The sequence below is a fragment of the Cervus canadensis genome, chromosome 18, assembly GCF_019320065.1.
Source record: "Cervus canadensis isolate Bull #8, Minnesota chromosome 18, ASM1932006v1, whole genome shotgun sequence".
Classification (NCBI taxonomy): domain Eukaryota; kingdom Metazoa; phylum Chordata; class Mammalia; order Artiodactyla; family Cervidae; genus Cervus; species Cervus canadensis.
This window is the reverse complement of record NC_057403.1, coordinates 26,084,686-26,110,410: the sequence shown is the minus strand read 5'-3', so window position 1 is coordinate 26,110,410 and position 25,725 is coordinate 26,084,686. Positions and strand designations below refer to the sequence as shown.

The following is a 25,725-nucleotide window of genomic DNA, read 5'->3' as shown; positions in this document are numbered from 1 at the left end:
ATCCTAAAAGAAGGTAGAATGAAGACATTTTCATGTGGTCAGAAACTGAGAGAATTTGTCAACAGCAGACATACACAAAAGGAAATCTTAAGGGTGTTCTTCAGATAGAGAAAAAAATGATCCCAGAGGAAAATAAATGACAACAATACAAAGAAGTCAGGAGGTTGTAACTGATAACCAAGTATTCAAAGGCTCCAGTTCAATCAAGCAAGTGCCAGTTACAAATACTTGCTAACATTTATTTAGTGATTGTTATGGCCTGGCATTGTTCTGGGCATTTTCACATACTAACTCATAAAGAAGCCACAATAACTTTATGAGGAAGGCACTATTTTTAATCATATTTGCAGAGGAGAAAACAGAAGCACAGAGAATTGAAGTAACTGACCTAAACTCACAGATCTAGTAAGTGACTGAGCCAGGATGTGAACTCACTAAATCTGATTCTAGTGTATTCCCTTAGTCACTCTACATCCTAACCTCTCAAAAGGTAAGAGAATAAATGGATTGCTGAATTAGGTAAAGCGAGAAGCTGTTTTAAGAAAATAAGTATTTTTTAAGGAATGAAGACATTTGCAGAAAAAATGATGCTAATAACAGGCAAAACAGGTGCCCCTGGAGAAGAAAGAGGGGCACATTCCTTTTTGAAACGAGATGAAACATGAGAGAAGAAAGAACAAGAAGGAGTTAATGGGGATAAGGGTGAGGTTCCCTTGGAAACGGATGCTCTGTTCTTCACGGCCTCATGTCTCAGGCTTTTCTTCCTTAGCAGGGTTTTGAGGGAGTTTCCTGACAATAACTCACGTTACTGTGATGAGTTAACACTCCTGCAGGGCTGTCATTGCCAGTGACTTCCCACCATTGGATCAGCCCTCACTCACCTGGGCACCATGGTCCTGTCATATCATTCACAACCATCCAGGGTTCTTTCCCTTGCTCCAGTAAGGAGACAACATCGGGCTTAGAAATGGAAAGTCCTGTTTATAGGAAAAGAAATGGGGCATGATCATGCTGTTCCCAAACTCAAACCCAGTCCCCCGGCTGCTGAGGAAGAGAGACAGTTAAACAGAGGGAGGTGTGAAGGCTGTCCGCAGGATAGGGAGGTGGAGGTGCCAAGGCACTATCCATTTGCACTTTGATGAAGCACTAAACAATTCCCTTGGAGACAGAGCAGGAACTTAGTCAGCCACTTGTAAGTCTTCCTAGAAATTCACCATGAAGAAACCAGAAACTGCATTCTCCATTTGCTCTCTCCTTCTCCCCAGGCCTCACTCTTCCTGGCCCTGCTCTATGCCCAGCTGTGCCCTAGTTTATCTGTATTGCATGTGTGTGCTTGTGTGAGGGCTCAGTCGCTCAGTCATGTCTGACTCTTTGCAATCGCATGGACTGTAGCCCTTTAGGCCCCTCTGTCCATGGAATTTTCCATGAAAGAATACTGGAGTGGGTTGCCATTTCCTCCTGCAGGGGATGTTCCCAACCCAGGGATCAAACCCATGTCTCCTGCATTCTTTACCACTGATCCACTTGGGACACAAGGACTGTATTACCCTGATCTTATCATTTCTCACTGGGTTTGGTAGGTGGAAAGCATCAGTGGGCTGGAAGAGACAGTCCAGGATATTTCTTTTTCCTCTCCCGCCCTCCTTTGACCCAGGAGTTCTGGATACAGCTACACCTGCTGCTGGCCAGCCCTTCTCCACGGCTTGCGCTCTCACCATTTTCCAGTGGCAGTGTTTCCTCCCTTGACCCCTCCAGCCAGAGTGGATAACAGCCTCCCACTGCTGTAGTCCCTGGCAGCCATCTTTCCTGGCTGCTCCTGTATTATACAACGTTCTTACCTAGTGAGACCAAGTTGCCAAAGTTTTCCAAAGTCACCTCCCTGTACAGGTCCCTCTGGGCAGGTTCCAGGCACTTCCATTCTTCCTGAGAGAACTCTACAGCCACATCCCTAAATGTCACCAATCCCTGAACAATAAACCCAGGCACTATCAGTAAATGAAATGACTTTTATTTTTTTAATTACAAAATTGTTCAAAATCCACAGAAGTATAGAGTATAGTATAATGGCCCCCATGCGTCCATTACTCTGCTTCAGTCATTTAAGAGGACTTTACACATTTCCATTTTTTACCCTTGCTGTTTTCTGAGGTGAATTCCACATACAAAATGGTAGTATGTCACTCACCAATACTTTAGTATCTAACAGATTAGACTTAAAAAAAATTTTTTTTAAGATTTATTTATATTTTTTTTGGCTGTGCTGGGTCTTCGTTGCTGAGCATGGGCTTTCTCTAGTTACGGTGGGTGGGGGATACTCTTCATCATGGTGCGTAGGGTTCTCATTGCGGTGGCTTCTCTTGTAGCAAAGCATAGGCTCTAGAGCATGCAGGCTTCAGTAGTTGCAGCACGCAGGCTCTAGAGCGCCGGTTTAGTAATTGTGGCACATGGGCTTAGTTGCTTCATGGCATGTGGGATTGTCCCAGACCAGGGATTGAACTGGTGTCCCTCACATTGTAAGGCAGATTCTTAACCACTGGCCCACCAGGGAATAACCAGAATATCACCATCACATGGAATAAAATTAACAACAATTTCCTAATAACTAGATCAAGTTTCAAGTTTCAAATTGCCTCAATTTTCTCAGAAGGTATTTTTTTTTCTCCAGAAATGATTTTTGACAGTTGGTTTGTTGAAATCAGGATTCACACAAAATCCACCCCTTGAAACTAGTTTACAGACTTCCTGTATCTCTAAAATCTCTAACAGCCCCTTTAAAAAGTTTTATTGCTATTTATTCATTAAACAAACATTTGAATCAGTAGCATTTCCCAGATTCTGAATTTGGCTCATTGCATCTTCATGATAGTGTTTAATATGCTGCTCTACTTCCATATTTTTTTAAGGGTCATAAATGTCAGAGGTTGTACTGTGTTCTTCCTGTAGCATCTCACTAGGAGGCACATAATGACTGGCTGTTTCATTTTTAATGAGGTTAAAATTCATGCAGTTGGGGGAAATAGGAGAAAAATTAAAGTCTGCCCAATGCGAGACACTCCTAGGTGCAAAGCCTTTCTGAAGAAAGGCATCTTCTTGTTGTTGTTCAGTCTCTCAGTTGTATCTGACTCTTTGTGACCCAATGGACTGCAGCACACCAGGCTTCCCTGTCCTTTACCATCTCCTGGAGTTTGCTCAAACTCATGTCCACTGAGTCGGTGAGACACTCCTAGGTATAAAGCCCCTTTGAAGAAAGGCATCTTCTACCAGCTCTCTAAGGAATACCACATATCAAACCAACTAAGATAATTCAATGGGGAAAGATTAGTCTCTGTTAAGAAATAGTGCTGGAATAAGTGAGTATCTAAATGCAAATTAACTCAAAATAGATTGTAGATATAAATGTAAAAGCTAAAATCATAAAACTTTTAGAAAAAAACACAGGAGTACATCTTCACAACCTTGGTCGGGCAATGGTTTCTTAGGCATGGTACCAACCACCAAAGATAAACAAAAAGAACAAAAGAACAAGAAGATAAAATAGATTTTTATCAAAATTAAAACCTTTTGTTCTACAAATAATTTCATAAAGAAAGTGAAAATCCAACCCACAAAACTGAGAGAAAATACTGGCAATTTCTATATCAGATAAGGGACTTGAATCCAGAATGTATAAAGAACTCTTACAACTCAATAATAAAAAAGACAACCTGATTTTAAACTAGCCAAAGAATCTGAAGAGATTTCTCCCAAGAAGATATACAGATGGCCAATGAGCATATGAAAAGATGCTCAACATCACTAATCATTAGGCAAATGCAAATCAGAACCACAATAAAATGGCACTTCACATCCATTAGGATGGCTATTATGAAAAACAGAAGAAAACAAAAAAATAAAATTTCCAAAAACACATTTCGGTGAAGAAAGATGTGGAGAAACTGGAATCCTCTTACATTGTTGGTAGGAATGTAAAATGGGTAGCCACTTTGGAAAACAGTTGTGACAGTTCCTCAAAATGTTAGAGAGTTATCAAGCTACCCAGAAGTTCCACTCCTAGGTACAGAGAAACACGTCCACCTAAAAACACTGGTATATACTGACGTTTACAGCAGCATTATTCATGATAGCCAAAAATGTAGAAGCAATTCAAATGCCCAAAGACTGATGAGTTGATGAACAACAGAATGTAGTCTACAATATCCATGGAATATTGCTTGCTATAAAAATGAACAAAGTACTGATACATGCTATATCGCAGAAGTTTGAAAACACACTAAGAAAAAAAATCACACATAAAAGACCAAATATTTAATGACTCCATTTATACAAAAAGTCCAGAATAGGCAATTTCATAGAGACAGAAAGTAAATTAGCGGTTGTCAGGGGAAGAGGAGGGGAGTGTGGGAGTGATGGCTAATTCAAACAGGATTATTTTTTTTTTGGTAGTGATGTAAATGTTCTAAAATGGCTTGTGCTGACAGCTGCACAACTCTGCAAATATACTAAAAACCACTGAACAATACACTTATATGGGTGAATTTCATTGTATGTGAATTATATATATGTACAATAAATAAAGCTGTTAGTGTTATTGAAGGCTTTTGTTAATGCTGGTTAAATCTATCAATATATACCACATTAGAAATTAAAAGAGAGAAAATGTTTAAATTATTATTCATTTATTTAAATAACTAATAATAAGCCTGTTACATGTTAACATAAATAACACATCTGATGAAAAATAGCTGTCAAAAAAGAATTTAGTAGTACTGTTTTATATTTTTGCAAATCTCTTTAATGACTGGCTGAATGAAAGAGATTTTCATACCTTCTGTCTTCAACCTGCTGGTCAACTTAATTTTATTTTTTGGCCATGCAACATGGCTTGCAGGATCATAGTTTCTGGCCCAGGGACTGAACCTGGGCCATGGTAGTGAAAGCCTGGAATCCTAACCACTGGGCCACCAGGGAATTCCCGTCTGTTAGGACAACATATTTCATATAGCTTCTGGGAAATTCTACTGTACACTCATTAGAGTTGTGAGTGAAAAAAGGAAATAACGTGTTAGTATTATTTGAAGTTATTTTGGCCCCTAGACCTCCTGAAAGGGTCTCAAAGTCTTCCTGGAACCACTTTAAGAACTGCTGACCTAGCGCTACACAATTTAACATAAAAGACTTGAAAATACACTGTGCTGATTAAAAAAATCTGGTAAAAAATAGAGTATAAGTGTACATCAAATTTAAAAATGGCAAACTCAAAAGTAAATTGTTTAGTAGGCATCCATGTGGGTTTCCCAGGTGGCACTAGTGGTAAAGAACCCGTCTGCCAATGCAGGAGACTTATATAAGAGACATAAGAGACGTGGATTCGACCCCTGAGTCGGGAAGATCCCCTGGTGGAGGGCATGGCAACCCACTCCAGTACTCTTGCTTGAAGAATACCACGGACAGAGAAGTCTGGCAGGCTACAGTCCATATGGTCGCAAAGAGTCAGACATGACTGAAGTGACTTAGCACACACGCATGCATGAATCCATGTATGGCAAAATTATTATAAGAATCAAAGTTAAAAAAAAAAAGAATCAAAGTACCAACAAACACAAAATTAAACATAGTCATTAACAGTGGCAAGGCAGGCCTTCCCTGGTGGTCCAGTGGTTAAGAACCACCTTGCAATGGAGGGGACACCGGTTCAGTCCCTGGTTCAGGAAGATCCCACCTGCTGCAGGGCAACTGAGCCCCTGTGCCACAACTACTGAAGCCCGAGCCCTGGAGCCTGTGCTCTGCAGGAAGAGAAGACACTGCAGTGAGAAGCCTTGCACGACTACAGAGTCGCTCCACTTGCTGCAACTAGAGAAAAGCCCTCACGTAAAAACGAAGATCTAGCGCAGCCACAGATAAATAAATGAGTTAAAAAACACTGGCAAAAAAAAAAAAAAAAACACTGGCAAGGCAGTAACAATATGTGAAGGGATGTGGGAGGGGTTGCTCAGATGATACACTAAGCTGAGTGATGAATATATCAACATTCATTTTATTATTCTTTATATCACATGCATGTTATAGATATGTTTTTGTATATATTCTTTGATAGTGTGAAATGTTTTATGATTTTTATGGGGGGGTGACATTTAAAAATCAAAGAGAAAAAAAGAAACTATTTGGGTTAATGGAAAAGGTCAAGGTTATCTTCTCTTTGGCTCTATTTAGCCATGGTTCTGATAAGGGCAGCTCTCCTATTTCTCTCAAGAGAATATACTTCTGCTCCATTGGTACTCTGGTAAGAACACTGCTGGAGAAGAGAGGGCCACCAGAAGTAGGGGTGGGGGGGGGCATCATCATTCATTCCCTGCAATGGAGGAACTGAGAGCAGGTTATCAAATGGGGCTCAAGTGAGACAGGAAAATTTCAGGATAAGGAACACAAATGTTGATATTGTTTCAAGAATAGAGGAAATTTCCACTCACCTGGATCATGGCTTTTAGAACCACCTGTCCTGCTTGGATTTCTTTAGATTCTCTGTTGAACAAGTGAAGAGTCCTGAAAAAAACAGAGTGGGGGAGAAGGGGCACATCTCATAAACTGAGCTTAATTAGAGACAGCATTTATTTAGGCTTCTCTAGTAGCTCTGACAGTAAAGCATCTGCCTGCAATGCAGGAGACCCAGGTTTGATCCCTGGGTTGGGAAGATTCCCTGGAGAAGGAAATGGCAACCCACTCCAGTATCCTTGTCTGGAAAATTCCATGGACAAAGAAGCATGGCGGGCTATATAGTCCATGGCGTCTCAAAGAGTCAGACACAACTGTGACTTTTTTTTTTTTTTTTAATTTAGCCATAAACCACCTAAACAGACAAGTTTAAAACAACTGTACTTCTGGGGTCCCTGCTCGGCTTCTTTTCCACCTCCCTGACCCACCGCACAACACTAATACCAAGAGTGCTCGCTTCGGCAGCACATATACTAAAATTGGAACGATACAGAGAAGATTAGCATGGCCCCTGAGCAACGATGACATGCAAATTCGTGAGGCGTTCCATATTTTTAGAATTCATTTGAATCAGTTCTAATGAGATGGATGAAACTGGAGCCCATTATACAGAGTGAAGTAAGCCAGAAAGATAAAGAACATTACAGCATACTAACACATATATATGGAATTTAGAAAGATGGTAATGATAACCCTATATGCAAAACAGAAAAAGAGACACAGATGTACAGAACAGACTTTTGGACTCTGTGGGAGAAGGCGAGGGTGGGATGTTTCGAGAGAACAGCATCGAAACATGTTTATTATCTATAGTGAAACAGATCACCAGCCCAGGTTGGATGCATGAGACAAGTGCTCGGGCCTGGTGCACTGAGAAGACCCAGAGGGATTGGGTAGAGAGGGAGGTGGGAGGGGGGATCGGGATGGGGAATACATGTAAATCCATGGCTGATTCATGTCAATGTATGACAAGACCCACTGACGTATTGTAAAGTGATTAGCCTCCATCTAATAAAAATAAATGAAAAAAAAAAAAAACCCACCAAAACACTAATACCAAGAACTAATGAGTTAACAAAACCCAGCCCTTTCCTAGACCATAGGGAAACTGAAAGATGCAATCAAGGTGAATGTGCTCCATCATTCACATAGAATCCAAGCATCTCAGCAGGTGGGGTTCCGGCTGGGACAGTCTCTGTCCCAGAGACTGGGATAGCATCACCTGTTGTTAATGCTAATCTATACCCCAGATGGGGCCTAGACAGCTCCCAGTTGTTCCAAGCAGACCTCCCTTTGTGACTGAGGCAAGGAAGACTGCAACACAGACTCACTCAGCCTTCATGTGAGGACAGCACCTACAGGCTGAAACCTACAGGCTAGGAGCAGAGCATACCTGTGCAGGCCAAAACCTTATGAAAAAGACATCCTTAAACAGTCTTCCAGCTTCTCTGGGCTCAACAGGCAAAACCTCTTGGGTATGTCTCTGGCTCTGTGTTCTCCTTCCAAGTCCAAAAAGGGGCCACGCCATCCATATGAGGGGCTCTGTCAAAGCCTCCAGCCAGAGCTGGACTAACCAGATAGGAGCAAGGAAACCACAGTAATACAGGCATCTTATAAGCATACGGGCACATCCAGAGTACTGACCTGAGTGAGAACTCAGTTCCTAGAAGCCTCTTGGCCAGGCAATCCTTATTTTCTACCTAAGCCCTCTCCACTGCTTTCCTGAAGAATAAGATTCCTTCTGTGGCTGGCAGCTGCTGAGGCTGGTGGACAACAGCCTACTTCAAAATTAGGAGAATGCAGGGGGGCGTTTTTTGGTCTGTTTTTTTTTTTTTTTTTTGGCCGCACTGAGCAGGATGCAGAATCTTAGTTCCCTGGCCAAGGATCAAACCTGCAACTCCTGCAGGGGAAACTCAGATTCTTTTTTTTTTTTTTTTAATTACCTTTACTTTCAGATTCTTTTTTTTTTTTTAAGTTAAAATTATTCATTTATTCACAAATAGTTATCGATCACATACTATGTGCTCAGCATTGGGGGATATAGTCATAGCATACATAAAATTTATAATCTCATGTGAAGAGTTATTATAACCTCATCTAGTATTATACAAATATGTACTTAGTAACTCTTAAGTGCTCTGTAAGACAGGTGCAGTAAAGAGTATATGGCAATTGGATGGAAGCTCAAATTCTTAACGACTGAACTGCAGGGAAGTCCCAGAATTCAGGTTTTTTTTTTTAAGAGGCTGGTTCTAATTAGAGAGGCAAGGAGCTTACTATGGTGAGGAGAGTCAGAAGGAAGACTAAATCACTGGGGGATGATGTCAAGAAGATTTCAGAATGTGATCTGGGGCCTAAAAACCAGAGAATTTAATAGACAAAAAAAGGACAGAAGGTGGCTCAGTGGTAAAGAATCCATCTGCCAAGCAGGAGACATGGGTTCGATCCCTGGGTTGGGAAGATCCTCTGGAGAAGGAAATGGCAACCCACTCCAGTAGTCTTTCCTGGAAATCCCATGGACAGAGGAGCCCTGCAGGCTCCAGTTCATAGGGTCACGACGAGTTGGTCATGATTGAGCACACACACATGGAAAGGGACAGAAGAGCACTCTGAGCAGAGTGAAGAGCAGTGGCGAAAAACAGTGGACCAAATGTAGATGGTGTGTTTGCAGAGCAGAGAATACTAGGAGTAACTTGTATAGTTTGGGGCAGAGTTCAGACCAGTGCTGTCTTATAGAACCTTTGTGATGTGGGAAATCTACACATCTTCTGTCAATAATACAGCCAATAGCCACATGTGGCAACTAAGCATTTGCAATGTGGCTAGTCTGACCCAGGAACTGAGTTCTTGATTTTACTCAATCTGAATTTAAATTTAATTAATTCTAGAATCTAGAGGAAGATGGCTTCCCCAGTGGCTCAGTGGTCAAGAATCTGCCTACAGTGCAGGAGTTGCAAAAGATGTGGGTTCGATCCCTGGGTCGGGAAGACCCCCTAGAGTGGGAAATGGCAACCTATTCCAGTATCCTTGTCTGGAGAACTTCCATGGACAGAGGAGCCTGGTGGGCTACCATCCACAGTGTCGCAAAGAACTGGACACAGCCAGATCTTTGTTGTGTATGTAGTTGTTGTTGTGTTGTGTGTAGTTGTGTGTAGCGTTGTGTTGTATGTGGTTGTATGTAGTATGTATGTAGTTGTATGTAGTGTTGTGTATGTAGTATGTGCATGCACTACATAATGCATGTAGTTAATGCTTACAACACTAACTATGAGGACCAGGTCTCATCATCACTGTGAATGGCACCTGCCACAGTGATTGAAGGATAAAGGTGACCAATGAATACTGATCAAATATATAAAAGTTTGGTTTTCACCAGAAATTAATGGAAGGCCGCTGAAGAACTTAAGGAAGTGATAGGGCCAGTATGGCCAGATTATTTTTGCGGAGAGGAGTAAAACTGGAGCCAGGGAGATCAACTGAAAGGTGATCGTCCTTTCCCAAACAAAGGGTCTGACCCAAGACAGTGACAGCGGAAACAGGAAGGGGATGAATTCAAGATGTTGGAGAGGTAAAATCAACAGGCTCTGGCATCTGATTGGATATGCACACAGAGAAAGAAAAAGGAGTCAGGAATTCTTTCCTATTTACTGAGTTCCTACCTCAGTTGGCATGGTTCTACATGTAAGGAAGATAACAAATCCAGCCCCTCTCCCACAGATCTCACGTTCTAATGGAGAAAGTAACAAATATTGAGACACTGACATTGATATTCCCATTTATGTGTAAAGAGGTCAAAGTTCTGTGGAGGGAAATAAAATGGTTAAGGAGACAGGGAGTGTTGGGGGAATGAAGGGCAGCCCGAGGATGCTTTTCACTGGGAAGATGACACGTGGTACACAGATATCTAGGGGAAGTACAGTCCTAGCAGAGGGAAAAACAAATGCAAAGGCCTCAAGACAAGAGCAGGTTTCTCTGACTACAAAGAGGAAGGAGACTAGAGCGGTTAGAATGGGTGAGTGAGAAAAAGAGGGCCAGAGAGGAAGATGGAAGTTGGATCACACCGGGCTTATGGGCCATTGTAAGAACTCTGGTTTTTATTGAGTAAGACAGGAAGCCACTGAAACATTTTAACCAAGGAATGACATAATCTAACTTTCATTTGAAAGGATCACTCAGGACTTCCCTGGTGGTCCAGTGGCCAAGACTCCAGGCTCCCAATGCTCCAGGCTCCAATCGAACTAGGAGGCCTAGTTGGATTCCTGGTCAGGGAACTATATCCCACATGCCACAACTAAGACTCAGAGAAGCCAGATAAATAAATAAGTAAATATATATATATATATGTATTTTTTTTTTTACAAAAGGATCATTCAGGGAAAAAATGGACTAAGACGACAGGGGTGGGGGTGTGTGTGGGGGGTGCCAAAGCAGACCTGTGAGGAGGCTACTGCAGTAATCCTGGCAAAGGATGAAGGGCTGTGTTAGGGTGGCATGGTTGCAGGGGAGGTGATGAGAACTGATCAAATTCTAGATATTCTCTATAGGAAGAGTGGACAGGATTTGCTGACTTTAGGTATTAAAGAAAAAAGAGGCCAAGAAGATACTAAGGTCTTTAGCTTGAGCAACTAGAAGTATAAAGTTGCCCTTTTTTGGCTGCACCATGTGACTTGTGAGAATCTTAGTTCTCTAACCAGGGATCTAACCCAGGCCCACAGCAATGAAAGCCCAAGGCTTAACCACTGAACTACCAAAGGAATTCTCATGAAGTTGCCATTTTTTTAACACAATGGACTAGGACAGAAGCGGGTTTGGATGGACCAATTACGGGTTCTGTTTTACCTTTTATGTCAATCCTTGAGATGATTATTATACATCCAAGTGGAAATGCCAAATGTCCATTGTATGTTTGATCTTGGAGTTCAGAGAAAGTCTAAATGCAGGAATATAAAACTGGAAGTTACTGATGTTCAGTTGATATTTAAAGCTCTGATACTAAATAAGATTGCCTACAGAAGAGTGAAGGGAAGGAATAAAAAGATAGAAGACCTGAAGACAAGATGAATTCTGAAGATAAAGGAGATATGGAAGAGAGATCCAGAAGACCTAAAATATGTATAAACTATGATATGAGAGATAGTGAAGAGCCTTTGGGAACTTGTATACTGAAGAAGCTTAATCTACATAGTTCTAGAGCCACTGAGGGACTGACTTAGAGCTCCTGGTTCCCACAGAGGACATGAGCTTTCATATAAAAGGCTTCCCATTGCCTGCATCTCCTCACTCACCTGGGCTTCCCAGGTGGTGCCAGTGGTAAAGAAAACTCCTGCCAGAACAGGAGGCATCAGTCAGGAGGACTCCATCCCTGGATCAGGAAGATGCCCTGGTGGAGGACGTAGCAACCCATGCCAGGATTCTTGCCTGAAGAATCCCATGGAAAGAGGAGCCTGGTTGGCTACAGTCCATAGGGTTGCAAAGAGTCGGACACGACTGAAGTGACCACGCATGCCTCCTGCCAGCACAGGAGGCATCAGTCAGGAGGACTCAATCCCTGGATCAGGAAGATGCCCTGGTGGAGGACGTAGCAACCCATGCCAGGATTCTTGCCTGAAGAATCCCCATGGAAAGAGGAGCCTGGTTGGCTACAGTCCATAGGGTTGCAAAGAGTCGGACACGACTGAAGTGACCACGCACGCACGCACTCACTAACCTATGCACAAACCTTTTGTCCGTCTCTCTCCACAGCTCAGGATGTCTTCCTTGTTCCAAAAAGAATTCACACCTAATATCCAGAGGCAACTTTGTATACATAGAAAAAGAAATGGGTCTTAGCCAGTGTGGTAGACATTACTAATTTAATTACTAAAGTTTCACCACTATCCAGTTTTTCAAGCGTCCAGTTTTCCTCTCCCCTTTGGGCACGCAGATGACATTTTCTAGTCCCCTGTAGCTGTTGTTTAGCCACCAAGTCGTGACTCCTTGCCACCCCATGGACACTAGTCAGCCAGGCTCCTCCATCCATGGGATTTCCCAGGCAAGAATACTGGACTGGATTGCCAGCGCCTGGGTAGGGGTAGGGGGAGATGTTGCTGGTCATGAGTAGATCTATATAGGTGTTGTCACCTTAACATCAGTAACCTATTCCTGAAAAAGCAATCATCCTGAGTAAAAACTCTAACTAGGAGCATCTTTCCCAATATTTAAAATGTGGAAAAATAAAATGTACCACATTTTAACACAAAGCCCCCAAATAATTTCTAAACATAATTAAACACAAAAAGACCTACATATAAATAAGAAACTACTGTATTAAGATGAAAATTTCTTAAAACATCACTTCCTGATCACTGATTATTATGGCTATTCCTTTTGTTGACAAGCCAATCTATACCTTTGTCAAAATACTCACATGACTCTGATATTTTACTAAGTGAATTTCTGATGTAACTTGAAACTTTTCCTGTATGTCATATTTTTATAGGTATTGAGCTTTATGGACATAAACATAAATTTTTCCAGTCTAAATATCAACCCAAAATCTATACACTGAGAGGTATGTACATTCCTGGGCAATGGTCAAGATTCTGAGTCAGACAATAGCATATTAAATAAGTGGAAGATTTCTATAAAATGGTAATGCTGAGTACTCACAAATTTAGTAGTAATGAAGTAGTTTACAACATAGAAAATATTCAAGATATGGTTAGTGAAATAAAAGCAGATTACAAAACAACTGGGCATCATGTGGTCTCATTTGTAAAATACATGTATATATCAAAGTAGACAGGATAGAAAAATCAGACTGAACACATCTGGGAAGTTTTGTGTGTTTTGTCTTTTGGCCGTGCCATGTGAGGCATGTGGGATCTTAGTTCCTCGACCAGGCATCAAACCTGCACCCCTTGTGGTGGAGGCACTAGAAGTGTGGAATCTTAACTACTAGACAGCCAGTAGAAGTCCCTCTGGAAATTTTTATCTTTACAGATTACTTTGGTTATTTCTGGGTTGTGATCTTCAATTTTCTTAGTTTTACTTGTGTATTTTTTCAATAACCATGCATTAATTTTTAAATATAACCTACAACTAGCAGATGAAAAAGAAAGTACTTTCTTAAGACTCTTCCTTTGAACATGAAATAATAGCTCAGGATATTCAAAAGCAGTTCTCTTGCACAGAATGGCTTTTGTTATTTCTACTTGGTCAGTTCCCAAGAGTTGCAAACTTCTTGATTTGGTAACTACATTTATGTGGCTGGAAAAGAACTAAAAGTCACTGAGGCCAAGTCCTATGTATAAGTGATGCTTCCTTTCAGCTCTTCTTGCCAGATGGGTTTATGATGTTTTTGTAACCTGCCCTATTGGCCTCAGGGTCCTCTGAACAGCTATAGAGGCACCTTGCTCCACTTGTCATATTTTGGATTTCTGAAGATTAGAATGAAAATTGCAGGAAATACAGGTGACCTAATTCACTTCCTCGGAGTTCTTATGGGATCAGTTTGACTTAGATATGATGACATGATAATGACTGCTCTCTGGTCATACAGATATCCTCCTCCTAAAAATTCACACAGCGTAATAGCAGAGTAAACTAGTGCCCTTTATCATCCTTTGCTTTGGACATTTGTATACCAGTTTTATCTCCCATATTACATTATCTGTAATTTAAAAATAGAGACTCACTTTAAAAAGTCTCCCTGTGTTCTAGATTAGGATTTTGCATATTTGCAAATTCTTAATAAATGTCTAATGCCTGACCCAAAGGAATTCATTATAAAAAGTCCAAATGGGAGGGGATACATGTGTGTGTATGGCTGATTCATTTTGCTGTACAGTAGAAACTAACACATTGTAAAGCAACTATATTCCAGTAAAAGTTAATTTAAGATAAATAAATAAAAATACAATTATCATATGATCTGTCAAAAAAAAAAAAAGAGAGATGTAAGTCTATGCTAACAGGAACCCTTTGCTGCAGAGATGGTATAAAAGAGAAATGGAACAATTTGACAGTAAAAAAATGAACATCAGGAAAGTAGCTGTACTAGACATTAAAATGTACCATAAAGTCTCTTTAATTAAAAAAAGTGTGGCAGTAGTTCATAAACAGACAAACCAGTGGAAGAGGTGGAGGAATCAACCTGCCTGACTTCAGACTATACTACAAAGCCACAGTCATCAAGACAGTATGGTACTGACACAAAGACAGAAATATAGATCAATGGAACAGAATAGAAAGCCCAGAGATAAATCCACGAACCTATGGACACCTTATCTTTGACAAAGGAGGCAAGGGTATACAATGGAAAAAAGACAACCTCTTTAACAAGTGGTGCTGGGAAAACTGGTCAACCACTTGTAAAAGAATGAAACTAGAACACTTTCTAACACCATACACAAAAATAAACTCAAAATGGATTAAAGATCTAAATGTAAGACCAAAAACTATAAAACTCCTAGAGGAGAACATAGGCAAAACACTCTCCGACATAAATCACAGCAAGATCCTCTATGACCCACCTCCCAGAATATTGGAAATAAAAGCAAAACTAAACAAATGGGACCTAATGAAACTTAAAAAGCTTTTGCACAACAAAGGAAACTATAAGTAAGGTGAAAAGACAACCTCAGATTGGGAGAAAATAATAGCAAATGAAGAAACAGACAAAGGATTAATCTCAAAAAATATACAAGCAACTCTTGAAGCTCAATTCCAGAAAAATAAATGACCCAATCAAAAAATGGGCCAAAGAACTAAACAGACATTTCTCCAAAGAAGACATACAGATGGCTAACAAACACATGAAAAGATGCTCAACATCACTCATTATCAGAGAAATGCAAATCAAAACCACAATGAGGTACCATTACACGCCAGTCAGGATGGCTGCTATCCAAAAGTCTACAAGCAATAAATGCTGGAGAGGGTGTGGAGAAAAGGGAACCCTCTTACACTGTTGGTGGGAATGCAAACTAGTACAGCCGCTATGGAGAACAGTGTGGAGATTTCTTAAAAAACTGGAAATAGAACTGCCATATGACCCAGCAATCCCACTTCTGGGCATACACACTGAGGAAACCAGATCTGAGAGAGACACGTGCACCCCAATGTTCACGCAGCACTGTTTATAATAGCCAGGACATGGAAGCAACCTAGATGCCCATCAGCAGATGAATGGATAAGGAAGCTGTGGTACATATATACCATGGAATATTACTCAGCCATTAAAAAGAATTCATTTGAACCAGTTCTAATGAGATGGATGAAACTGGAGCCCATTATACAGAGTGAAGTAAGCCAGAAAGATAAAGAACATTACAGCATACTAACACATATATATGGAATTTAGAAAGATGGTAACGACAACCCTTTATGCAAAACAGAAAAAGAGACACAGAAGTACAGAACAGACTTTTGAACTCTGTGGGAGAAGGTGAGGGTGGGATGTTGTGAAAGAACAGCATGTATATTATCTATGGTGAAACAGGTCACCAGCCCAGGTGGGATGCATGAGACAAGTGCTCGGGCCTGGTGCACTGGGAAGACCCAGAGGAATCAGGTGGAGAGGGTGGTGGGAGGGGGGATCGGGATGGGGAATACGTGTAAATCTATTGTTGATTCATGTCAATGTATGACAAAACCCACTGAAAAAATAAATAAATTAATTAATTAAAAAAATAATTATTAAAAAATAGAAAAAGAGATGGACAATTCACAAAAATCAAAACCATGAGGTACCGCTTCACACTCATTAGGATGGGTATTATTAAGAAAAGAAAAAGCAGAAAGAAACAAGCACTGCCAAGGATGTAGAGATATCAGAACCCTTGTGCACTGCCAGTGGGAATGTATTAATAAAACAGTGCAGCTCTTTTAGAAAATGGTATGGTGATTCCTCAAAATAATAAACATACTATGTGATCCAGCAATTCAACTTCAGGATATATATCCAAAAGAAGGAAAAGCAGTGACCTGAACAGATAATTGTAAACCCATGTTCACAGCAGCATTATTCACAAAAGTGAAAAGATGTTAGTAACCTAAGTGCTCACGGATAGATAAACCAATAAACATAATGTGGTATATATGTACAATGTAAATGCACTTAATGTTACTGAACAGCAGAATTAAAATGCAAATTTTATTTTATGTATATTAAACCATAAAACCCCCAACAAACTGAGATTGGTTGGTTACCTACAATGGGTGACTGGGAACAGAGTGGAAAGAATGGGAGAATGGAATTAGGGGAAGGAATGATGGAGGAATAACTGAGTAGACCTTTTGATCTAATTCTGACTTTCACAATATGTTAAAGTTTCACATACTCAAAAACTAATTAAAATCAACCAAGATGTGTGATGTGTGTTTGGGAACCCCAAATAAAATACATACAGTATCAAATGAACCTAGGTATATTACAAATGAGTAATGTTACTGTTGCAGGAAGGGGGACCCCTTCCAGGGCCCGAAACTGGGCTCTTGTCTAACACTCGGAAATGAATTGTCCGAGGAGACACATGTGCTGATAAAGCAAGAGATTTTATTGGGAAAGGGCACCTGGGTGGAGAGCAGGAGGGTAAGGGAACCCAGGAAAACTGCTCTGCCGCCTGGCTCGCAGTCTTGGGTTTTATGGTGATGGGATTAGTTTCCGGGTAGTCTCTGGTCAATCATTCTAATTCAGAATCTTTCCTGGTGGCGCACCCATCACTCAGCCAAGATGGATGCTAGCGAGAGGGATTCTGGGAAGTGGACAGACACCGGTGTCTCCTTTTGACCTTTGCCGAACTCTTCCGGTTGGTGGTGGCTTATTAGTTCCGTATTCCTTATCAGGATCTCCTGTCATAAAACAACTCATGCAAATGGTTACTATGGTGCCTGGCCAGGGTGGGCGGTTTCAATCAGTGTGCTTCCCCTAACATTACCATATAGAAAGGTATAGGGAAAACTATTTTTATTTATTTTTTGGGTTGGGTACTGTGTTTTGGGAGATTTCCCTGGTAGCTCAGTGGTAAAGAAGCTATCTGCCAATGCAGGAGAGACGGGTTCAATTCCTGAGTCAGGAAGATCCCCTGGAGAAGGAAATGGCAACCCACTCCAGTATTCTTGCATGGGAAATACCATGGACAGAGAAGCCTGCTGGGTTATAGTCCGTGGGGTTTCAAACAGCTGGACAAGACTTAGTGAATAAACAACAACTATATTTTTACTATGGACTGTAAGACTAAGTACAAAAAGTACTATATGAGGTTTGGGCATATGGATTAGCAATTCTTAAACTACTTTCTACTTAAGACTGAGCAAATAAATATATGTGGTTAATGAGAGCCAAGTTTTTTTTACTATCAGAGAAAGGAATTTCAGAAAAGGAAATGGAGAAGGCTAAAAGAAGTGCTGTGGTACTGAACTGGAGAGATCATATAAAATCATGGATTATCTATATAAGTATACATAAAGACAAATATAGATATGTGAGTACAGATGCATGTATTTCATATCTGAGACAGTCAAGAAGCAAGGGCATCCCATTTGCAATGAGTACATCTAATCCCGGTTTCTAAGTATAATTTTCGCATAAAAGGAGCCAGAGATCCCTCAGAAATTTGCTGATTTCAGGACTGGGGCTGGGAAAGTACAGTAGCAACCTGGAACATCTTGTGGTGCAGGAAAATAAGGAAATGCTAAAAATAAATACATCAAGCGGACACAGTGAAAGGATACAGAAGCCAATCCAAAGGATTTCCCAGTGGTCAAATTTGGGATAATTCAGCAATAAAATAGTGATAGTGAAGAAGGAATTCATAGGGCCTGGACTCCATCTCAGGCCTGTCTGTGCTGATCGTGCGCGGCCACCTCTCCAGTGGACTCTGAACTCTGTGCTTAGCGCCTGTGGGAATGACAATGGAAGGATAAGACCCCCCTCTGGGCAGGGGAATCTTGAAGAACAGACACTAATCACCCCTGCCTCCGGACACTAGCTATCAGAATGTAAGCACAGGCTTATCAGTTATTAACTATTTGTTATGTAACTGCGGGCTTATTGATTATTGACTGTTTGAACACATAACACGTGAATGATGGGGGTATTGTAGTTGTATTTACCCTTCCTTTGTTTATGTAAGTCTCAAGGGAATTGGGGTAGTGGGTTTGGACACATGGGGTATAAAAGATTTTCACAAATGCTGGTCGGGGCCCTTGGCTAAGAGGAGACTCTGCCTTGGGCCCGCCAGTGTAATAAACTGCACTCCACTATCTGCATTGTCCTTCTGAGTGAGTCTGTTTCCCAGAAAGCGTGGCTATAACATTTGGTGCATGGGCTGGGAAACTCTTCACTTTGAGGAGACAGGTCTCATTTGAGGCCACCCCGAGGCTTTGTGGCTTGAATCTCCTAGAGGGGGGAAGGCGCCTCGCCCCTCTGGAAGAATTCAGCCTTTCAAAGCCCGGTTTCTTCGCTTTGGCAGGTAGTGGACGGCAGCAGGGGAACTGAGCGCTCAGGTGAGGAGGAGCCCACCCAGCAGGGTGGAAGAGGGGGCCTGATCACCCCCCTGGGAGGGACCAGAAGGAGCGGGGACCCACAGGAGCCTGGAGTAGGCAGGTGGTGATTGCTTGGTACACAGGTCGACGAGCGTGCTAGGGTTTAGGAAGGAAATTTGTGAAGGACATTTAGGAGGTGTGTCCACGCCGTCTCAGGGAAAATTATTACCAAGCGATCGCCAAGGGATTTTTAGGATAAGAAATTGGTCCTAGTATGCTCGTATTCTGCCCTCCCCCAGGAGGTGTCCCGTCTGCTGTGAAATTCTTGACCCCCCCCCGGAATTGTTAGGCTAGAAGGAGGGGGAAACAGAAGTGAGTATGAATTGGCTTTTCCGGAGATGGCCTGGGACATGAGATATTTAACCCATCTGTGTTTTCATCCGCACCTGATCAAGCCCACCAAGGCAGAATGGACTTTAAGGGAGAAACAGTCTCGGACCATGTGATGTTCTGGTTCAGCTATGCTGACTGGCAAGTGAAGACACGCTGATCCCCCTTCTCCCTCTGGGGTCTGGCAGGTAAGGCTCTTCTCGCCCCAATGAGGAAGGAGGCAGAATGGCAATTTAAGTGTCACTGAGTGGAAATATCAGAAGTACATAGGGTACTGAGAACTTCGTAGACAGAACGAAAAGGAAATGTAGAAGAAGGTCCGAGAAGGTAAGCAAGATGGGGTGAAGTGAATCTAAGGCAACTGTATTGGAGTGAAAATTTTAAAGAAGGGATTAAGAAGAAACTATGGGGTGAAGGTGAAGCCTAACTGCCTCCACATACTCTGTGAGGTCGAATGGCCCCCTATGGGAGCAGGATGGCCACCAGAGAACACCGTGAACTTAAAAATAGTGGAAGCAATCTACACAGTAGTCACAGGAGAGCCAGGACACCTGGATCAATATCCATCTATTGACTCATGCATGGCTAGTGTTAGCTTGAGACCCTCCTACTTGGACAAGGTTCTGTATCCAGAAGGGAAAGGGAAAAATATTAATGGCACAAAAATTGACTGATGATAAAAAAGGAAATTCTACAGGATTTGGATGGGGATGACCTGACCCCTCCCCCATGCTGGATAATGACGCGCCTGCCTCCCAGTGCTTCACCAGGACCGGAGGCCTCCTCAATGCCTGATCCAGGGCCAGGTGAAGTTTCTGCAACAGCCGCTGCTCCTCCGCCAGCTTTCCCGGAGTTCGTAGAGCCGCTGTTTGGGCAGGCTCCGATCCCGGTGACAGAAGCCTCTGGCCAACACTTCCAGGATCCCGCTCCACCCGAACCGCCGAAGCTATACCCGTCTCTCCTGGTGAGTACTGACAAGAGGGGGAGGGAGATGTTGGAATTAAGCAGAATGAATTCACTGGAAGAATGAATGCCCTAAGGCAAGGAAGGAAGAGGAAGCTCCAGCAGTTGTGGGGCTTGCTGACCTGGAAATTAACTAGGGCTGCCAGGGCTCAGAGATATCAGGTCCCTGAGAGCCCATGGTAACCGTAAAAGTGGGGGACCAAAACATTGACTTCATGGTGGATACAGGAGCAGAACTGTCGGTAGTAACAAAACCTGTGGCACCACTGTCCAAAAAGACTACCGCTGTAACTGGGGTATCGGGAGGAGAGATGATTAAATCGTTTTGCCAGCCCAGAAAATGTCAGATGGCGGGGGGGGGCACCAAGTGATTCATGAATTCCTCTACATTCCTGAGTGCCCAGTACCCCTGTTGGGAAGAGACTTTCTCTCCAAACTAGGAGCACAAGTGACTTTCTCCCCTGAGGAGAGGCCCACCTTCTGGACGGACTCTATGACTTATTTGCCCTCTCTCTCAATACCAACCCAAGATGAGTGGAGGTTGCATGAGCCTCTGAAGGCAGAACCGGGTGGGCCAGAAGAGCATGAGGGAGCTAACTCAATTATTCCCTGAGGTCTGGGTGGAAGACAACAGCCCCTCCCCCCAGGCTGGCTAAACATCATGCCCCAGTGATAATGGAACTCAAACCAGGTACCATCCCAGTTAGAGGGCGCCGGTACCCACTATGGATGGAGCCTGAACCGGCATATTGCCCTACATCAATAGATTGAAACAAGCAGGCATTCTAGTAGAGTGCCAGTCGGCTTGGAATACGCCAGTCCTGCCAGTCAAAAGGGAAGGAGGACAGGACTGTAGGCCTGTACAAGATCTCAGGCTAGTCAACCAGGCTACTGTGACTTTACACCCCACTGTTCCAAACCCCTATACCTTGCTTAGCCTCCTCCCACCGAGGACTAAAGTTTACACTTGCCTAGATCTCAAGGATGCCTTCTGCATACGCCTCGCCCCAGCGTCACAGCCCATCTTTGCCTTTGAATGGGAAGATCCAGTGGGGAGCACCAAACAACAGCTCATCTGGACTCCCCCACAAGGGTTTAAAAACTTCCCAGCCATCTTTGGGGAAGCCCTGGCTTCTGATCTGGACTCATTCCATCCGGAAGAGTACGGATGTCAGCTCCTACAATAGGGGGATGACCTGCTGCTGGCTGCCTGAGACCAAGGAAAAATGCTGGAAAGGGACAAATGCACTGCTCCAGCTGTTGATGAAAGCAGATTACCGGGTGTCGAAGAAGAAGGCACAGATCTACAAAGAGGAGGTAAGGTATCTGGGGTTTGTTTTAAAGAAGGACTCAAGGTTCCAGACTCTAATTGGGTCCTATATACTTATGGCACTCGTCTGATAAAACAGGGACAACAGCTCTGGGGTATTCCAAAGTGGAAGGGGCCATCAAGACTGAAAAGAGAGGGTGGGAATTGCCAAGTGGCAAATTATTGGTACTGGAGGAGCTGGCACACACTCTGGTAAGCCAGACACACCAAGCGACCCACCTAGGCCATGCTGACTGCTCACAGGTTAATGCTGCCTCTTGGATATTCAGACAAAAACCTCCGGGTATTCAACTGAAAGGCACACTGCCCCTTGAACACCTGGGAGTGGACTTGACTGAAATGAAACCTCACCGACACTACCGTTACCTGCTGGTCATGGTATGTGCATTCTTGAGATGGGTAAAAGCTTTTCCTACCTGGACTGAAAGAGAATCAGAAGTATCCCGGTGCCTGATTAGGGAAATGGTTCCTAGATTTAGATTTCCTACCAGCATTGGATCAGGCAATGGCCCGGCTTTTGTAGCTGATTTAGTATAACAAGTAAGCAAAACTTTAAACTGCACACTGCATATAGGCCCAGAGTTCTGAGATGGTGGAATGAACCAACTGGACACTTAAAGGGACTCTCCAAGTGGATCAGAGAGACTGACTGCTCCTGAGTGGACTTGCTTCCAATGGCTCTGCTCAGACTCAGGATGACCCCACAGTCCCAAGGCTATTCTCCGCACGAAATTGTGTATGGGAGGCCTCCTCCCATAATAAAACAGGTGTCAACAAATTTGCCTCAGGTAAGGGGGGATAGGATTTCACAGCAGATGGAACTGGGTAAGGTAATAAATCGGGTAACTAAGTTTGTACAAGAAAGGGTGCCGTTCCCCCTTGGGGAACAGATTCATGAGTTTACACTTGGTGACCAAGTATGGGTCAAAGATTAGAAACATGATTTGCTAGCCCTTTGGTGAAAGGGCCCTTATGTTATTCTAACTACCCCTACTGCAGTTAAAGTTGCAGGTATTGTCCCTTGATCCGTCACACCAGAGCGAAGAAGGCATACCACGCTGACCCGGAAGACGCTGAGTGGACCACCCAGAAGGACCCCACCGACCCACGGGGAACCAAGATCATTCTGAAGAGGAAGAAGAGAAGGAGATCCCGGACGAGCCCTCTACAGGATGGAGCTGGGTAAACGACTCCTGCTGCTCGGCCTCTTCAACGCAATCCTGAACCTGACCAGTGTTCCTGCACAGGACAACGTCTTCATCTCGTGGGCACATTCTTACGCGAACTTCCACAACTCCTCCAACTGTTGGGTATGTGGGGCCATGCCCCTGTCAGTAATGGACGGACTCCCCTTGTGGGTATCGCCACTCCGTTATGGGGACTTTATACCACTGTGTTCCTTCTTAGAACAACAGAAAGGAACTTTTCTCTCTCTCACCAACCATAACCTTTCTTTGCTCTCCTGGTGTAAGAAGAAGCCATCAATGGGCCAGGGACATAGGGTTACATTTAACATGAACACCAGCCTTATGGAGATAACAAAGGCTTATACCTCATATATGAAAATTAAAGAGGAAAAGGGCTCCCTTAACAAAAGGGGGACAGGCCTCCCGGTACCTTGAGCAATACTACCAGGTCTGGGATGAATATTTCTGGATGACTCCTGAGAAAGGACAGTTGATTACCCCTGCTACTATTTGCTGGGAACAAAAAGAACAGAAACTTGTATTTGGAGACCACCCCCTAGACCCAAAAGAATTAAAATATATGGGTTATTTGCCCCCTGAACAATGTAAACAAATCTTGGAAGTTACCTATCACCCCAATCAGTCTGTTCAGTGGCCCGGTTCCGACTGGAAATATAATCCTGGAATCCGCTGGGTAGCCCCCAATGGGACCCAGTGGCTCTGTGGGCTTAACTTACGGCCATGGTTACCAGTTGGCTGGGTGGGGTGTTGCACATTAGGATTTGCTTTCGCCCATGGCAGTATTAAGCCTAGCCTATACCAGCCTCCAGTAAACCTGCCTTATCTGCATGCAAGATGGACACGATCTGTGTTCCAATGGTATGACTATCTTGCTGCCTTGTTTATACCCTCTGTAGGGACAACGGATATCATGGTTAAGGTAGAGGCCTTAACTAATTTCATTAAACAGGCCCTCTTAGACAGTACTAAAGCCACTCAAGCTTTGAACGAAGAACAGATTCAGATGAGGAAGGCAGTAATTCAAAATAGGATGGCATTAGACATACTCACAGCAGCCCAAGGAGGGACTTGTGCCGTAATTAAAGTCGAATGTTGTGTGTACATCCCTGACCTGTCTGAAGATGTATCTGCTGCCTTGGAGGATATGCAAAATCAAGTGAAAGCCATGTCTAATGAATTGTTGTTATAGTAATCTTGATCATACTGCTTTGTGGACCCTGCTTCCTACAATGCCTTGTGAATTTTGTAACCCAGAGGTTGATAGCATTCTCTCATGTGGGTGGCAGGAGGGCTAAGGTACAATATATCTCAATAAATGATGCTCGTTATGGAAACTAAGAGCATCAAGAGGGGGGAATGAAGAAGGAATTCATAGGGCCTGGACTCCATCTCAGGCCTGTCTGTGCTGATCGTGCGCGGCCACCTCTCCAGTGGACTCTGAACTCTGTGCTTAGCGCCTGTGGGAATGACAATGGAAGGATAAGACCCCGCTCTGGGCAGGGGAATCTTGAAGAACAGACTAATCACCACTGCCTCCGGACACTATCTATCAGAATGTAAGCACAGGCTTATCAGTTATTAACTATTTGGAATGTAACTGCGGGCTTATTGATTATTGACTGTTTGAACACATAACACGTGAATGATGGGGTTATTGTAGTTGTATTTACCCTTCCTTTGTTTATGTAAGTCTCAAGGGAATTGGGGTAGTGGGTTTGGACACATGGGGTATAAAAGATTTTCACAAATGCTGGTCGGGGCCCTTGGCTAAGAGGAGACTCTGCCTTGGGCCCGCCGGTGTAATAAACTGCACTCCACTATCTGCATTGTCCTTCTGAGTGAGTCTGTTTCCCGGAAAGCGTGGCTATAACAATAGTAATGGATTATAACCTACAGTACTTCAATCCAGAGAGTTGGTAAGTTAAATGGGGAGAAGGAAAATATTTCTAACAAAATGATAATGGAAATATAGAATGAATAACAGAATCTGAAAAAAAAAGTATTTGCAAAATACCTGGTAATAAATTTTCAGGCAAGAATTATCAATGGATGTAGTCGGTGAAAGTAGGATGAGAAACAGCCTATTGATATAGACTAAAAAGTAACTGTCCATAAGACACATTAATTGTAATAAAAAAAGAATGATTTTGCAGTGAAGAAACTTGGCAAATTAAAGTTAACATTGCTAATAAAGAGACAAATTAATCTTATGTGTCTCCCAATAGAGCTTCCCTGGTGGCTCAGTTGGTAAAGAATCTGCCTGCAACGCAGGAGACCTGGGCTTGATTCCTGGGTTGGGAAGATCCCCTGGAGAAGAGAATGGTGGCTACCCACTCCACTATTCTGGTCTGGAGAATTCCAGAGACTGTACAGTCCATGGGGTCACAAAGAGTTGGATACGATGGAGCGACTTTCATGACTGAGTGACTTTCATTTTGCCTCAACTGCATACTCTGAATTATGAGGAAGTGTCAGACAACTTCAAATTGAGACTGTAAATTCTATATTGCAGAATTTACAAAATAAATTGCCAGTTCTCTTCAAAAGTGTCAAGGTCATGAAACACCAAGAAAATTGAAGTCACTCAGTCATGTCTGACTCTCTGCAACCCCATGGACTGTAGCCTACAGGGATCCTTTGTCCACTGGATTTTCCAGGCAAGGGTACTGGAGTGGGTTGCCATTTCCTTCTCCAGGGAATCTTCCCAACCCAGGGATTGAACCCAGGTCTCTCACATTGCAAGCAGACACTACCATCTGAGCCACCTGGGAAGCCCTAGTAAATAACTGTTTCAGATCAAAGAAGACTAAAGAGGACTTCCCCCACCCCACCCCCACAGTCCAGTCATTAGGACTGCATGTGTCCAATACAGGGGGT

The 25,725-nt window shown here is 42.9% G+C and overlaps 1 protein-coding gene and 1 non-coding gene across 5 annotated transcripts in view; one reads left to right on the top strand and one right to left on the bottom strand.

Annotated features, from left to right (window-relative positions):
- ZNF565 (zinc finger protein 565) overlaps positions 1–25,725 on the bottom strand; it is a 34,374-nt gene that overhangs the window by 6,414 nt on the left and 2,235 nt on the right. Inside the window, exons 1-4 of one of the 4 annotated variants that reach the window (XM_043437415.1) lie at positions 12,209–12,285; positions 6,468–6,540; positions 1,839–1,965; positions 882–977 (exon numbers count right to left, since the gene is read on the bottom strand). In XM_043437415.1, coding sequence (XP_043293350.1) covers positions 882–977; positions 1,839–1,965; positions 6,468–6,476 — 232 coding nt within the window. In that variant the 5' untranslated portion in view covers positions 6,477–6,540; positions 12,209–12,285. Of the gene's footprint in view, positions 1–881; positions 978–1,838; positions 1,966–6,467; positions 6,544–11,328; positions 11,405–12,208; positions 12,286–25,725 lie in introns of those variants that run through there. The other 3 variants (XM_043437416.1, XM_043437414.1, XM_043437417.1) reach the window with 3 other exon arrangements.
- Positions 6,939–7,045, top strand: LOC122421772. The gene has a single exon (XR_006263589.1). It is a non-coding gene; the product is annotated as a U6 spliceosomal RNA (small nuclear RNA).